Here is a 16,590-nt window from a genome sequence, read left to right as displayed (position 1 = left end):
TATGTGGCTCTGCTCAATTCTTTTTCATTTTGTGAGTGGGGACCATAAATCTGTTCTTTTCTTTTTTTTTTTCTAACAAAGCAAAGTTGTCACAATAGAAATTAACTATAAGACATATAATATATATAGCAAAAAAAGTGTTTAAAGTTTACTACTTTTGGGCCTCAAAGGACACTGATGACCTGACAAGATGATGGAGTGTTTAGAGCCTTGTATACCAATTTTTTATCAGAAAAAACTGGCAGAAAAAAAAAGATCTGTGCAAAAAATAAACTGTAGCAAAGGTTGTACTAGCTCACCAAACAATCCTCAAAAGAAATCCATAACATGAATAAATTCAACATTTACATCATAGAAATTCTTTATTTACTATCTTATAACCAAAATCATGTATAAATGTTGGGTATACAGAGAAAGCTACTTCATTTTTGCAATCTACTACTACTGTGTAGGTCATGGTCGTATCACGATTATTTAAATTCAGGAGCAATACTTCACTGACAATGTACTGCAGTGCTTTAGGCTACAGTCATCTCACAATGCCTGAAGGGTTATTACAGTGGAGAAATTCTGAGGACAATAAAAGATCCTTACCCCTTCCCGAAGGCACCTCATTAGCACAGTGTAAGCAGCCAAGGGAACGACCCAGCATTCTCTGAGGTGCACCTTTTTTTCGTCCTGTAATGAAGTGGAAGGATCAGCAATGAAGCTAACAGCACAAATGATATTAACCCCTTAATTAAAAAAATCATAATATCTCAGCCATGAAAGATACACCTATCAGATTTTAAAAGGTTAATATACAGATGTCGACTGAATAAAATCTAGAAGATAGATTAAATTCTGGAACAAAAGTTGAATTTAATATTTTGGATTTTTATGGCACAAAAGTTGATTTTTATTACATTGTTGAAGCATGCTTTAAAATTCCTAGGAGTATTTGTCCTGAAGTTTGTATTTTTCATTGGCTTAATGTAATTCACACTCTAAACCAGTCCCTACAATCTCGGCAATCATTTTGATTAATTCGTTACCTGTTTCTAAAGTATTAAAAATAGAAAAAAATTTTAAAGAAGTGATTACATTTAAATTATACCTAGAAATACATTTGCTTTCTGTCTCTCAATTTAAAAAAAAGTTTTTAAAGAAAATTTGTTTTTGAAAAATATACAGAAGTTATAAAGAGTAGCTTATTCAAGACCCAGTATGGAGCACTTGGAAATCTGCTATTTATCTAGATAGAAGTAACAATATTCCAGAATCCTTACATACCTGTCCTATTCCCTTGTTCCCTTCACTAAAATGAGAATATTATTCCACTATTAGTGGTAAATGGACTATTGCTTTTTTTTTTGTTTTTGTTTTAAGTAGCATATTACAAATTGTCAGGTAAATAGAATGTCATTTGGATTTTCTTAGTATAGAAAGAACCTGTAACATTTCATGAAAACAAATTGCACATTTAGGTGCTAACTTGCATTTGATAGCATATAGGTGCTAGTAACTGCAGGAGAAAAACATTTGCTGGGAAAATTAAAGAGAATAATCTTTTTATGTGCTGTATACTCTAAAAAGCATAGGATGTACAAAGTGGTCAAGTTAAAGTTGCAGGAACAACCTTAATTTTCTGTCTCTCCTGACTTTTAGGATTCAATATATAATTCAACATCACCATTGCATTAACAAGATATAGTAGTTGAAGAAATGAAATTAATGAATTGCTTTCCATATATTTTCATTTGAGAGGAACACAAATACATACAACCCTAATCAAAAATCAAATACTTAATTTCTTTCATTCCAACGTTATCATTTCTTAAACCTGGTTTCATTCAAAGGGAGAATAAAGTTTAAGTTGATTGCAAAGGGCTTCAATAGAGAAGCTGAGTTTTTAATCAATGTCTAATTTTCTTTGAGCTCTATGCCAGCTAACTACCAATTAAAAAGTGTGGTGTAATTTCCCCTGGAACTGACACATGCAAACATGATAGATTTGTCAAGTTACATGGTGTAACCAGGGGAGATTCAATTTAAAGCCAGCCATGGACATCTAACCCTGGGCTACGATGTTCTCTCCCCTGCTTTTTTTTTTTTTTAATTTATCTGCAGATATTTATATAGAGATATTCTTCATTTGCATTTTTTTCATGTTACTGTTAAAAGAAAATCGGAGATTAAATGCTCAAAGTAACCCCGAACATTTGAGAAATATTACAAAAAACGTGAAAGGGTGTAAAAGTCATCTCTGGACACTGGCAAGCTGGGTTTTAACTACAGTTTGCCTTTCCCCATCCACTGCAAAAGTGAATAGGGAAAAATAATATGTAACCTTACATTACAGCCCAATCAAGTTCAAGCAGAGGATGGCTTGTAATTCCATAGGAGGAATAAGGGCTTGTCTACACAGTGCCAGCAAAGCACTCTAGAGGGGTGTGATTTGTAGAGTGCTTTAATGCGTTGTGCTCCATGTAGTTCCCTCTGATGTGCTCTCAAAAGTACCTAGTTCACATTAATGTAGTCCTATACCATATTAATTATAAGAGAACATGCATTTGGTCTGTGAAGGATAAACTGTGAATACTTGTGTGTGTGTGTGTGTGTAAGAGAAATTACTAATTGTAACTGGAGTTAACCAATGTTCATATCCACTTTAGATCCTCATTCTGGTCTTGTGCCCTTATGAAATTAATATAGTAATATTCAAAACCTTTAGATAATGTAGTTAATGCATATGCCTCAAGGGAAACAAAGTATAACATGCAATATCCTTTAATACCTTTTTAATCTGAAGTGATCTACATTCTAAAGAATAAAAACAGAATTTTAATTCTTAAAAGAAGAAAAAAAGAAGCACATGGGTGTTTAGAAAAATGCCATCTTCTGTTATTACTATTAATAGTATCTCTCTTTCTACAAAAGTCAGCATTGTCTAGAAAATGCTACTCCAGGTAATGGTTGATGCAGAACATTGTTCCTTTTGTTTCTAGCTCAATGGTCCAAATTCAGCCTGTCAGTAATCATCAGAATTTGCTATTTGAAATTTCTTGGTCGCAGTTCAGTTCATAGAGGACAGCTGTTCACATATAAAAATAAACACTGTTACAATTGGAACCCATATTGATAGTCTCAGCAGAGGACAATATATGTGAACTACGCATTCAAACTTAAAGATGGTCTCCCTCCTGATAAGTGTTGTAAAACACTGCTGGGGCAGCAAGGGCAAAATGCTACACTGCTGTCTGCATTATACTGTACCTTACCTGTGCACTGAGACAGAGGACCATAACATACTTAACTCTCTATTTCTTGATTTTTGTGCAATAAAAATTTCAGTTAAGTACTCATTTGCTGTTTAACATGCCAGATGCAGAGCAACACTGATCCATGTACATCACCACTGAAATGCAGGCAAGGGAATGTTGCATCAGTTAACCAGTGTCAAAATTCACTCACATTCAGGTCACACAGAAAGGCCCATTTATGACGTTCTTTGTGGGTGGAGAAGGAATCATGTGAGAATAGAGTTGTAAGTATGGAGGGAAATCAGTGATTGGGGAAGAAGCTTTTAACAGCTGGAAAAAGCTTTCAACAATTTATGGGGTTAGTTTTGGGCTTTCATTTTCTTTTTTTTTTTTATAAAGTAAATCCCCATTCACTGAAAATGTAGAGAACTTCTGAGAGCTATTTTCTACTGTGCATACAGCACCAGTGGCCCAGTAAAAGCAAGACAGTTTAATAAGGACTACAGGAACAGTCACTGTTCCATAAAAACATTTCAATCCTGCTACCATCATTCTGGATTCTCTCCTTCCAAGGCGGGGAAATACCATTACATGAATTAGAAGCATTAAATGCTTCATTTCAGTTTTAAAATGTCTCTTTCAGCAAGCATAAAGAAACATTTTTAGAAATAACAGAGAGCATTGAGAAGTGTAAACAGGGATAACGGAGAAAAAATAAAAAATCTACAGTGAAAGAGTGTAAGAAATTTAAACAAAGATGTTAAAACTTCTATGATCTGTCCTGGAAATTCACAAAGTAGAGGGGGAATATAAAATGGCAACCAAATAATTCCATGGCCCCTTTAAAAGTTACATTTTATTTCAAACAAGAGCTTCAGGCATTTCCTTCTCTTAATGGCAATAGCTAATGAGAGAGAGCAAGAGAGAGTGGGCGCAACAGTGTGGGATTTTACAAGACTTGCAAATCCCCTGTACTTTTAATGTCACAGCACTTGAACACATTAAACATTAAAAAGGCCTGCACTTGAGGGTAACAAATGCTAAGAATACCCACATAGGATGTTTACCTTACTTTTGAAAAGGATTTAAAACATTAAAAAGATTTGCAACGATCCTTTTATAGACTTACCTGACTGGCTATCAGGTAAAGCACCTCCCCAAGGGCAGGTAAAAGGCATTGTTTCAATTTGCTGTTCCTGAAGTTTTCCCTGATCAGTTCAGTTAGGAGTATGACTGCCTAAAATATAAAATATGATAGGCCTTAATTGGCAACCTTGTCTCAGATAAAACTTACACTGAAAACCAACTGAGATGTGCCTGATTCTAATTCTGTAGTCCTCACTCAGGCAGAACTTTCATATTGTAGCTTAAAAATTTCTTCCTGTTCTTCTTTACCAACCTCATTCTATGTGCATGAAACAACTGAGAGGTATTGTTTATACTATAGACAGTAGTGACCCTTAAAGTCAATTGTTTCCAAAAGTTACTGCATGCTATGTACCTGAGATGCTGGGTTATTTTTACATACTTTATATAAGCGGTAATTATGGTATCACAGATACCATGGTGTGTTAACACTTGAAAATATTAGCTTTTTCAGGACTACTGTAAAATATCTTACAGCTTGTACTACCCTTTTCAGAGGATCAATAAACCATTACCAGCTACAAATCTTGATACACACCAGGAGGAATAAAATTTAATATTTCATATAAATAATAGGGCCTTCCTATTGCATGCTTACCTCCATGATATTTTAAAATGTACAAAAATCAGTACAAGGCTGACCAGCAATTTGAAAACAAGACTATAGAAACAACTGCATTATCACCATCTTTGGCATGACAAATATACTGTGCACTATTTCACTCTTCCGTCTGTAAATACTTCCTTTTCCAATTTCCTTTAAGAAACCAAAAGTACCTCTTGTCGTCAGTCTGAGGAGAAAGTTCCTATGTTTCGTTTACGCCTTTTTTCTGGGGAACAACTGGTTGCAGACTTTTTTAGCAGTATTTTTATTTTTTTTTTTAAAAAGATTGTATCTCCCAAGACAAGTATCACACAGTCATTAATTCCAAGATCTTGGATGTCTACTTTGTTTTCAGTACCTGATGGGAAAAGTAAAAGTCTATCCAATGAAGACTAATCATATCTGACCAAACAAATAATGTACTGGTGATATTCTTTTCATTGTTGAATTCTGATCTAATTTTATGCTTCCATATGGGTAAAGAGTACCCTACCCATGCAGTGTGCTGTGCCACCTTTTTAACATACAAGTAGTAAAGAGAATGGTCACTCAGAAACCGAGAGACCAGATATGTTTCTTAATGGAGATGGATCTAGACCTCACGCACAAAAGACAAGACTTAGAGGAAAAAATTGGAAGTGAGTAAGCTGGAGATAGGGCTTCTGGTGGCAGCACTGCAGTCCCAGTGGAAAAATTGTGCAGAAAGGAGTCCCTCTGTAGCTTATTAAGGCACTGGATATAGGAAGAGAGGCTAGTGAAGTCCAGAGCCGCCTGAGTTACTCTCCTGCTCACCCAACTGTAAGTGCAAGTCCAAGTTCCACTGAAGCAGAGTAGTGTGTTAAAAGTCCAGGAGACTAAATTAAATAGCGATACAAAATAATGATCAAATGAGTTAGTATCAGAGGGGAAAAAAAAGAAAATTCTACCTATCAGAAAATATCAGAAGCTTAGGTACCCACAGGTGTTAGGATTCTTAGGTCTGGAGGATACAGACAACTTATCAGTAAATTTGGACATAGCCTCCCAATCTACAAAATCATATTTATATAATAGTGGCTGCAGATATGCAATGTGCATTTGTAATGACAAGGCTGAATAAATCTTTATTCCCATCAAATCTAAGGTCTTACAAATCCACACGTAAAGACAAAGTCTCTCATTTGCCACCATCACAGCAAGAGAGTTAGGGGCCGGACGTGAGAGGCACTCAAACCTCTGCATAGAGACATACATTGGTAGATGTGCAGATGAACGAGCCTCTGATAGTGTGGTAAAAGAATAAATGGACACAAATCAGATGTCAAGAATTATAACATTCAAAAACCAGTCGGAGAACACTTCAATCTCTCTGGTCACTCGATTACAGACCTAAAAGTGGCAATTCTTCAACAAAAAAACTTCAAAAAACAGACTCCAATGACAGACTGCTGAATTGGAATAAATTTGCAAACTGGACACCATTAATTTAGGCTTGAATAAAGACTGGGAGTGGATGTGTCATTACACAAAGTAAAACTATTTCCCCATGTTCCCACCCACAGTTCCTCACACGTTCTTGTCAACTGCTGGAAATGGCCCACCTTGATTATCATTACAAAAGGTTTTTTTTCCCCCTCACCTGCTGGTAATAGCTCACCTTACCTGATCACTCTCATTACAGTGTGTATGGTAACACCCATTATTTCATGTTCTCTGTGTAAATGAAATCTCCCCACTGTATTTTCCACTGCATGCACCCAATGAAGTGAGCTGTAGCTCACGAAAGCTTATGCTCAAATAAATTTGTTAGTTTCTAAGGTGCCACAAGTACTCCTTTTCTTTTTGCGGATACAGACTAACACGGCTGCTACTCTGAGACCTGTTAAAATCCTTAGGCACAGAAGAGGAGGAATCCAGCACCATGGAGAGATCTGGTGAGGAGGAAGAGGAAGGGAGGGGAGCTAACAGATCTCCTGTGGCAACACTTGCTCCTATAACAACGGTTCAGACTGAACCAGCTCAGAGGGAACAACTTCAGTTTGAGTCTGCAGCCTAGGAGGCTCAAGAGAAGAGACTATGAAGGGGATTGGCTACCTTACCCTGGACTGAACTGAGGACTGAGATCTTGCAGATCAAGGAATGTCCCAAGGAGGCCACTGAAGATATGGCATTGGTGGCCATAAAAAGTTGGGCTAAGAGCCCCATATCCCAATGCAAACAATATGCATTTTAATATGGCTAAATGTAAATATATACATCTAGAAACAACGAATGTAGGCCATACTTAAGGATTGGGGACTTTACTCTGGGAAGCAGTGATTCTGAAATAGTTTTGGGGGCCGTAGTGGATAATCAGCTAACACGAGCTCCCACTGTGATGCCATGGCCAAAAGAACTAATGATGCCATGGGATGCATAAAGAGGAGAATCTTGAGTAGGAGTAGAGAGGTTATTTTACCTCTGTATTTGGCACTGGAGCGACCGCTGCTGGAATATTTGTGGTGCGCACAATTCAAGGATGTTGATAAATTGGAGTGGATTCAAAGAAGAGCCATGAGAATGATTAAAGGATTAGAAAACATGCCTTATAGTGATAGACTCAAAGAGCTCAGTATATTTTCCTTAAAGAGAAGGTTAATGAATGACTTGATTACAGTCTATAAGTACCTGCATGGGGAACCAATATTTAAGAATGGGCTCTTCAATCTAGCAAAGAAGCTTGAAAACAAATAAAAGTGCTTTAACTGCCAAAAAAGCAGCTAAAATAACAAATCTAAAAGAGAAGGATGGGAGTGAAGCAAATTACATTTGATAGCTGCAGTGGAGGCAGAATACCTGGCAGGTAAAGGGGGCACAGCTAGCACAGGTCATCCTGAACCTTTGAACCATATTTGGAAATTGCAGACAAGAGAGGAATAGCCCATACATATCAGAATGTGAGACACACTGGGCTGAAGAAAAAAGCCAAGGAAAAACTGATAGCAACCATCATTAAACAAAGATTTTTCTGAGGGACAAATGCTTCTTGATTACCAGTTATTTTGTTTTTTTTCTAAAGTTTCTTTTGATGATTTGCTCTGCTTTTGTAAATGCAGATATAATGTGCTCTTGTTTACACAACAAGATAATGCGGTGATACTGATCAAGGTATAGTTCCTTAGTTCCTTCCGCATTTTGTTCTAGATTTCAATAAAGGATGCCTGTCAAGATATAGTCCCATGTAATTTATTATTATTGACTGGTTCATGTCTATCGTGAAGCTTTCAGAAACAAAGTGGCCTTTGTGACATTGACCAGAATTCTCCTTTTGTATTAATCATAAGCATTAACTAACCATCTGCAAATGTTCAGAGACATATGTTGGATGTTACTTAGGACAGCTGTTCTCAAGCGGGGTGGGGGGTGTCCATGAGCCCTTTCAGAGGGGCCGCAGAACCCCACGGCTGAAACCTGGTGACCCAAGCCCCAGTGCTGAAGCCGGGAGTGGCACGGGGCTGAAGCCAGCGACAACCCCCCTGCACCAAAGCCAGGAGCAGTGCTAAAGCCAGCACCCCATCCCCGAGCTGGGAGCAGCACAGGGCTGAAGCCAGCAGCCCCCCACCAAGCCGCGAGCAACATGGGGCTGAAGCCAGCACCCCCTCAAGCCCCCAGAGCTGGGAGCGGTGTGGAGCTGAAGCCAGCAAACCGCCTCCAACACAGCCAGGAGCAACCGGAGGGGCTGAAGCTGGGAGCCTCAGCAATCCTCCTCCCCCTCCCCCCAAAGCTGGGAGCCGCACTGGGAGCCCCCCTATGCTACACCCTGCCTGCATCCATAGCTATGCCCCTGCCTGCACCCTGAGCTACTCCCCTCCCTGCACACAGCCCCTAGCTATTCCCACCCTGTACCCTGAGCTACTACCCTCCCTACGCACAACCCCAGCTACCTCCTTCCTGCACCTTCGGCTACCTTCTGGACGGCATACAGCCCCAGCTGTGAGTTATATTTTCTGGTTGCATCCCTCCACAGCCCAAACAGGCTGGGTGGCCTCCTGAGTGAGTCAGGGGGTGGAGGTGGCGCTCCCTCCCTGGACCCTGCTGTGCAGAGCTGGCTCGAGCCACGCTAGGCTCTTACCCTCCCCACAAATAGAAGTAAAATTATGCCTATGCCCAAGGGTCCCCCCCAGCCCGGAGCTCCAAGTTTTCCCCCAACCCAGGCATTTTATACCATGTTGAGGGGAGGCCTCAACAAGTAAAAGACTTAGGGCACAAGAGATATCAATTTTGTCATTGTATAGCTTTTCTAATTTAGGTATGCAATACATGGCTTATTAAAATGTTGATACAAAAGGTATAAAATACAGTACAATAAAAAATTTAAACCATAATTGAGTGTGTCCTTATGCATACAAGGACACAGCAAAGCTAGGAAATACAAAGTACTACTTAGTAAATACTTTAAACACAGAAGTACCTTAAATAAAAACAATTATCTGTTATTTTCTGAGAAGGCCTCCAGATACTACAAAAATCAGCAAAAATTCACATTCTTTCATTCTTTGAAACAAAATTCATTGATATTCCAGGATTTTTATTCACAATTTCAGAGTATCACTACTATGGGATGTCTCAAGGTATAGCTCAAAGCTTTATACCCCTTTTATAAATCACTTCAGATTAATTGTGAAACATTATCCTTCAAATATTTCGGTAAACTACAATACGGTGGTCGTGAAATGATTCTAGACAAAGTTTTTATTTTGCTGGATTTTCTAAAATGAATTTTGTTATAAGGTTTACAAACTTTTACCATCGCAAGGTGAAACACGCATAAAATTGGTTGCTTAGTAAGCAAATACTCTGGTCTGTTAGGTTGCCTGCTTCTAATACATCCAATTAACGTTCTTGTGGGTCATAACCTCTTAGAATGCAGAAGCAAGGTTCCAGACAACAATCTCATTGGCACTTGCATCTGGGTATCACTATTGTTTTTTTAGCTTGTGTTTTAATTTAAAAAACAAAAATAATATATTTTAAAGCTTCTAACAGAGAATACAGAACAGTGAGAAAAACACTACAGTTTTGGTTCAGTGGTTCTGAACTGAATAATAACTGATATTAGCATCTTCTTCCTCATCAGATGTGTTCTCTATGGAATAACTGATTATATGAAATAAAATATACACCTTCCAATTTAAAAAAAACCACCTATTTGTGCACAGTCTACGTAACAATAGGTTTCTATCACTTACTGTTATCCACCCCACTTCCTTCAAGCTGTTTGTCACACTCACTTGTTGTACCTTCCCTTAAAATTAGACTACAAGCCTTTCAAGACAGGGACAGCGTCATCCTATGTATTTCTATAGTGCCTAACCCAACGAGACCCTTATCCTGATTGTGGCTTTTATACCACTAGTACTAATCCAAACACACACAATATGCGATACTAAGGAAAGAACAGCAGTGGACAGCACTCAAAAGTTAGCATTTACCGACCATTACCACAAACTTCCTAATCTAAGTATAGAGGAAAATTCTTGCCTCTGAAATACCACTCTGTGGTAAATGCTATGAAATACTGACTTTTTAATGTTGAACACTTTATAAATTAGCCCTATGCTTCTCCCCTCTTTGCTGAACACATTCAAGAAACCAAGTTCCCTGTAGCCATAGACAAAACATGCATACCTAAAATGATGTGGCCCATTGAGTCAGAGGGGTATCTTGTTTCCTCCCCAGATCATCTGCAACTAGAACTATAGGAGAGATGTGTGGCAGAGTCTCAAGATCAGGAATCCTGGTCTAGAAACTTGCCTTGCAAAAAATGGGCCCTAACTAATCTCTTCTCCCACAAACACAAATATTATTTTTACTCCTTACAGGAATAATATAGGATAGATTACAGGTGTAAATTAACTCTGATTTAGGGACAAATATAAGAGTACAAAATTTGGGCCATAGACTTTTTGTTCAAGGTTAAAGGGCAATAACCAATAAATAAAATACGACTACATTTTTTATTTATTACTTGGGAAAAAACTGTAATAAAAAAGTCAATTTATATTAATTATCGACAATATGTCATCTCTCCCCACTCTGGCTATTTTTTTTTCTTTTCTATCAGCCTACATTTTCCCTATTGAGCAATTAGTAATGAACAGTAAGTCCCACAGTGTCTTGAAAAGGCATTTTAAATGTAACACATCAGTTAGACATTTTATACTAGCTGTCAAGTTGGATGGACATAACAGATATAGTTACAATAAAAAAAACAGAGCTAAGATATAAGATTTATATCTGCATAGACAGCCATTAGCTATAGTATGACAAAATAATATGTTATTCCTTGGATATTTTCACTCCAATTCAGGCATCTAGAAGTTTCTCTGCAGTTCAGACATCAGTACTATAGTTTGTTCACAAACAAGAGCTATTTTATATCTTATGAAGTAGGTGGCAGAGATTTACAATGTTACTCCATTTTTAATCCATTGGTATGAGGTGTCAGTAAGCATTAGTGGGAATTAAAACACATTTGTAATGCTGTAGACCCTTACAGAGATAAAACTGCCTATGCCTCCAGCATAATAGAAATTGCTGTAGAGCTCAATGTCTTGTAAGTAGACACACATCATGTTATGTGTGCTGGTAATAACAAAACAACTTCACTCTCCTTTGAACAGAGTACTCTCCCTTGGCTGCAAAAGTAGGTTATATAGTGTTGGCACTAAACAAAAAACTCTCTCTACTATAACTTTTTTTAAAAGTACACATGAAAAAGGACATATACTCTACAGTTACAAAGAAAGATAATGGTGTTTCTTAGAATATCCTAAAATACCAATTTGCATAAGTGGGGAAAAGGTGATGGTTGAACACTATCTATCTTTGGTTGAACACTATAAAGATCTGGAAATATCTTCACAAAAAATATGGCAAGTTCATTAGACTTGTGTTATTTGTGTATCTGGATGACATTACTGTATTCTTAAAAATGATTTCATCACAAGTTATTATCTGTCTGAAAATTCAATAAGGCCATTCATTAAGACCAAGATAACATTTCTTGACACCTTAAATGACTGATTGGAGCAGCTAGTCCTGGAACCCACAAGAGGAGAGGCAATTCTTGATTTAGTCATAAAGTGGAGCACAGCATCAGGTCCAAGAAGTGAATATAGCTGGACCACTTGGTAACAGTGACCATAATAAAATTAAATTTAACATCCCTGTGGCAGGGAAAACATCACAGCGGCCCAACACTGTAGCATTTAATTTCAGAAAGGGGGACTACACAAAAATGAGGAGATTAGTTAAACAGAAAGTAAAAGGTACAGCAGTAAAAGTAAAATCCCTGCAAGCTGCATGGAAACTTTTTAAAGACACTGTAATAGACACTCAACTTAAATGTATACTCCAAATTAAAAATCATACTAAGAGAACCAAAAAAGAACCACCATGGCTAAACAACAAAGTAAAAGAAGCAGTGAGAGGCAAAAAGGCATCCTTTAAAAAGTGGAAGTTAAATCCTCGTGAGGAAAACAGAAAGGAGCATAAACTCTGGCAAATGAAGTGTAAAAATATAATTAAGAAGGTCAAAAAAGAATTTGAAGAACAGCTAGCCAAAGACACAAAAAGTAATAGCAAATTTTTTTAAAGTACATCAGAAGCAGGAAGCCTGCTAAACCACCAGTGGGGCCACTGGACGATTGAGATGCTAAAGGAGCACTCAAGGATGATAACGCCATTGCAGAGAAATTGAAATTGCGTCCACACTACCCCAAATTCGACCTGGCGATGTCTATTTCAGCACTAATCCCCTCATCAGAGAGGATTACAGAAATCAAATTTTAAGAGCCCTTTAAGTCAACAAAAATGGCTTCGTCGTGTGGACGGGTGCAGGGTTAAGTCGATCTAAAGCTGCTAAATTCGACCTAAACTCGTAGTGTAGACCAGGGCTAAATGAATTCTTTGCATCGGTCTTCACGGTTGAGGATGTGAGGGAGATTTCCAAACCGGAGATTCTTTTTAGGTGACAAATCTGAGGAACTGTCCCACATTGACGTGTCATTAGAGGAGGTTTTGGAACAAATTGATAAACTAAAACAGTAGTAAGTCACCAGTACCAGATGGCATTCACCTAATAGTTCTGAAGGAACTCAAATGTGAAATTGCAGAACTATTAACTATAGTCCATTTTTAAAAAGGACTCCAGAGGTGATCCCAGCAATTCCAGGCCAGTAAGCTTTGCACCGGGCAAACTGGATGAAACTACAGTAAAGAACAAAACTATCAGACACATAGATGAACATAACTTGTTGGGGAAGAGTCAACATGGTTTTTGTAATGGGAAATCATGCCTCACCAATCTACTAGAATTCTTTGAGGGGGGTCAACAAGCATGTGGACAAGAGGGATCCAGCAGATAAAGTGTACTTAGATTTTCAGAAAGGTCCCTCACCAAAGGCTCTTAAACAAAGTAAGCGGTCATGGGATAACATGGAAGGTCCCCTTATAGATTGTTTCCTATCTTTTAACCAGTTACCAAAAGGTAGGAATAAATGGTCAGCTTTCAAAATGGAGAGAGGTAAATAATGGTGTCCCCCAGGGGTCTGTATTGAGACCAGCCTTATTCAACATATTTATAAATGATCTGGCAAAAGGGGTAAACAGTGAGGTGGCAAAATTTTCAGATGATACAAAACTACTCAAAATAAATCCCAGGAAGACTGCAAAGAGCTACAAAAGTATCTCTCAAAACCAGGTGACTAGGCAACAAAATGGCAGATGAAATTCAATGTTGATAAATGCAAAGTAATACACACTGGAAAACATAATCCCAGCTATACATATAAAATGATGGAGTCTAAATTAGCTGTTACCACTCAAGAAAGAGATCTTGGAGTCATTATAGATAGTTCTCTGAAGACATCCACTCAATGTGTAGCGGCAGTCAAAAAAGCAAACAGAACGATGGGAATCATTAAGAAAGGGATAGATAATAAGACAGAAAATATCATATTGCCTCTGTATAAATCCCATGCAGATGTGGTTGCCCCATGTCCAAAAAGATATATTGGAACTGGAAAAGGTTCAGAAAAGGGCAACAAAAAATTTAGGGGTATGGAACTGCTTCCGTATGAGGAGAGATTAATAAAGCTTGGACTTTTCAGCTTGGAAAAGAGACGACTAAGGGGGGGAATATGATAGAGGTCTATAAAATCATGACTGGTGTGGAGAAAGTAAATAAGGAAGTGTTATCAGACGGAGTAAATAACACAAGAACTAGGGGTTGCCAAATGAAATTAATAGGCAGCAAGTTTAAAACAAACAAAAGGAAGTATTTATTCACACAACACACAGTGAACATGTGAAACGCTTTGCCAGAGGATGTTGTAAAGGCCAAGACTATAACAGGGTTCAAAAAAGAACTAGATAAATTCATGGAGGATAAGTCCATCAATGGCTATTAGCCAGGATGGGCAGGGATGGTGTCCCTTGTTAGGGGGCTTATTCCTTCACCCGCTTCCTTCCCTGGTCCTTCTCGCATGAACAGAGAGCAACAATACCCAAAGTCCAAAAGCGCAAACAATTCGATGTTTATTGGGGTGAACTTCCAGCAAGCATGACTCCAGTTTCCTTCCTTAGTGTCCTCCTTCCCAGCTGACACCACAGAGCCTTACACCTGTGTCCTTGTTCCCATTTCTGCCCTTAGCCAAACATGATTCCAATTTCCTTACCCCCATTCCCTGTTCCCATTTCTCCCACCCACACACCCACCCACTCACTTCCTGATTGACTGCAGACTATATAGTAAAACTTGAGTTCTGCTTAGCTATACCTTAACCAATCATTTTCCTGAAATTTAACTAACATGATTACGTAACCAATTATATCCCACCACCTTAATTAGTTTACACCCAGCAAAATTAATTATACAGCAGATAGGAACAATCAATCACAGAACCAGACAGAGATTATACAGACAAACAATAGCAAAGTGGAAACCATAATGACAAAACAATACAGAAGTGAGGATTTCACATCCCAGCTATTGATAAGTGAGTTCTTGCCAGACAGGATGCTATCAAACTAAGTTTCCATCTATATTTTCTAGGCACTTCCCTTTCTCTGGAGGTGACAGGCATTATCAGGACAGGATTGTATTCCTAACAGCCCAATAGCACCTTATTTCAATGCGACTAGTTTGGAATGTGAGGATGTGACCGGTCGCTTCCCAGCTTATGGCTGTCTCTGCTGCTTAGCCAAAGGCCTTAGCCTAAGCACAGGGCCTCAGACTGTCACTGTAAGAGAAGGACCTTACACTGGCTGACAGTGATTTTGATTTTTTCTTTTATACCTCTAGAACTAGCCAAGTGATAAGAATACACCTAAATTCTTAAAGTACAGGCCTTTGCAGACAGGCCTGAATATCTATATCCTAACATCCCTAGCCTCTGTTTTCCAGAAGCTGGGAATGGGGGACAGAGAATGGATCACTTGATGATTACCTGGTCTGTTCATTCCCTCTGGGGCACCTGGCATTGGCCACTGTCGGAAGACAGGATACTGGGCTAGATGGACCTTGGGCCCTACTGGGTCAGACCATTCTTATTCCAGATACAAAGTACACTGAAATCAACTGAAGCCTTACCACTGACTTCAATGGCCTTTGGATCTCACCCCTATTCACTAGTGTTTATTCTCCTACTTAAAAATTACTAAAGCCATCCTAGCAGAAACAATACTATATGGCTTAGCTGATCAATCACATGCTACATATACTACATAGCAAATACTAGGCGGTGAAAAGTTTTGGAGAATCCACAGGCTGAAATTTGCTTACATAAACTGCTAGACACTACAGTAAAACAAACAAACAAACAACAATAACTGAATAAATATTTCTGAATACAGGATTGTTTGATCACAATCCACAGATACAAAAGGCCGAGATTTATCATGCATTTTGTTAGTAACAGAATTTGACCAGCTCTACAAGATAAATTGGCATTTGAAGCAACACACATTAAAAACGAGGGGAACAAGATTTTTACTCAAAAACTGAAGTACAACTGCTCGACAAATGTATGTTCAGCACCTAATGTCCCATCTGCAGTGTAATTTCTACCATACTGGGAAACCCGGTTACAATACAGTAATGTCCCGATAGAATTAAAAATAGATTTCTGTCTTGTAGCACAGATAAAAGCAAACCATAATTTAAAATTTGTTCTCCAACAGTACTGCAGCTTTGCAAAAAATTCTAAGAATGTGTCATGATTCAGAACTGGTCTTGAATTAACAGTGAAATCCAGTGGATAAAGTTGAATCAACTATGCTGTATAACTGATTTTTGCATGTTCTGAGAAACTGACTGGAAAAGAAAAGATGGGCAGAAAGCTATGTGAAGAAGGGGAGGAGGGGTGGTCCAGAGGATGTTCAAGGCAACAAACAGCATTTAAATTCGAACTGTGATAAAAAGGATTCTAGCTGAACACCAACAAAGTAAAGATCATTCATGTCAAAGAATAAAAGCCATTTGTTATCAAGTAGTTTGAATCTCTTAAGTCTTATTAAGCATGCCACCATTTCCAAGACATCAATATCACAAAACGCACACATGCTTCATCTCTGCAG

At 38.2% G+C, this 16,590-nt stretch overlaps 1 protein-coding gene across 1 annotated transcript in view; it reads right to left on the bottom strand.

The window, feature by feature from the left end:
• The window catches only part of ULK4 (unc-51 like kinase 4), a 397,461-nt gene that overhangs the window by 312,312 nt on the left and 68,559 nt on the right, over positions 1-16,590 (bottom strand). Inside the window, exons 18-19 of the mRNA XM_077811124.1 lie at positions 4,372-4,479; positions 595-678 (exon numbers count right to left, since the gene is read on the bottom strand). Of these exons, the coding sequence (XP_077667250.1) occupies positions 595-678; positions 4,372-4,479 (192 nt within the window). The remainder of the gene's footprint in view (positions 1-594; positions 679-4,371; positions 4,480-16,590) is intronic.

Source organism: Eretmochelys imbricata, chromosome 2 (genome assembly GCF_965152235.1).
Source record: "Eretmochelys imbricata isolate rEreImb1 chromosome 2, rEreImb1.hap1, whole genome shotgun sequence".
NCBI lineage: Eukaryota > Metazoa > Chordata > Testudines > Cheloniidae > Eretmochelys > Eretmochelys imbricata.
Note: the sequence above shows the minus strand (reverse complement) of the source record. Positions and strands in the feature narration are given on the sequence as shown.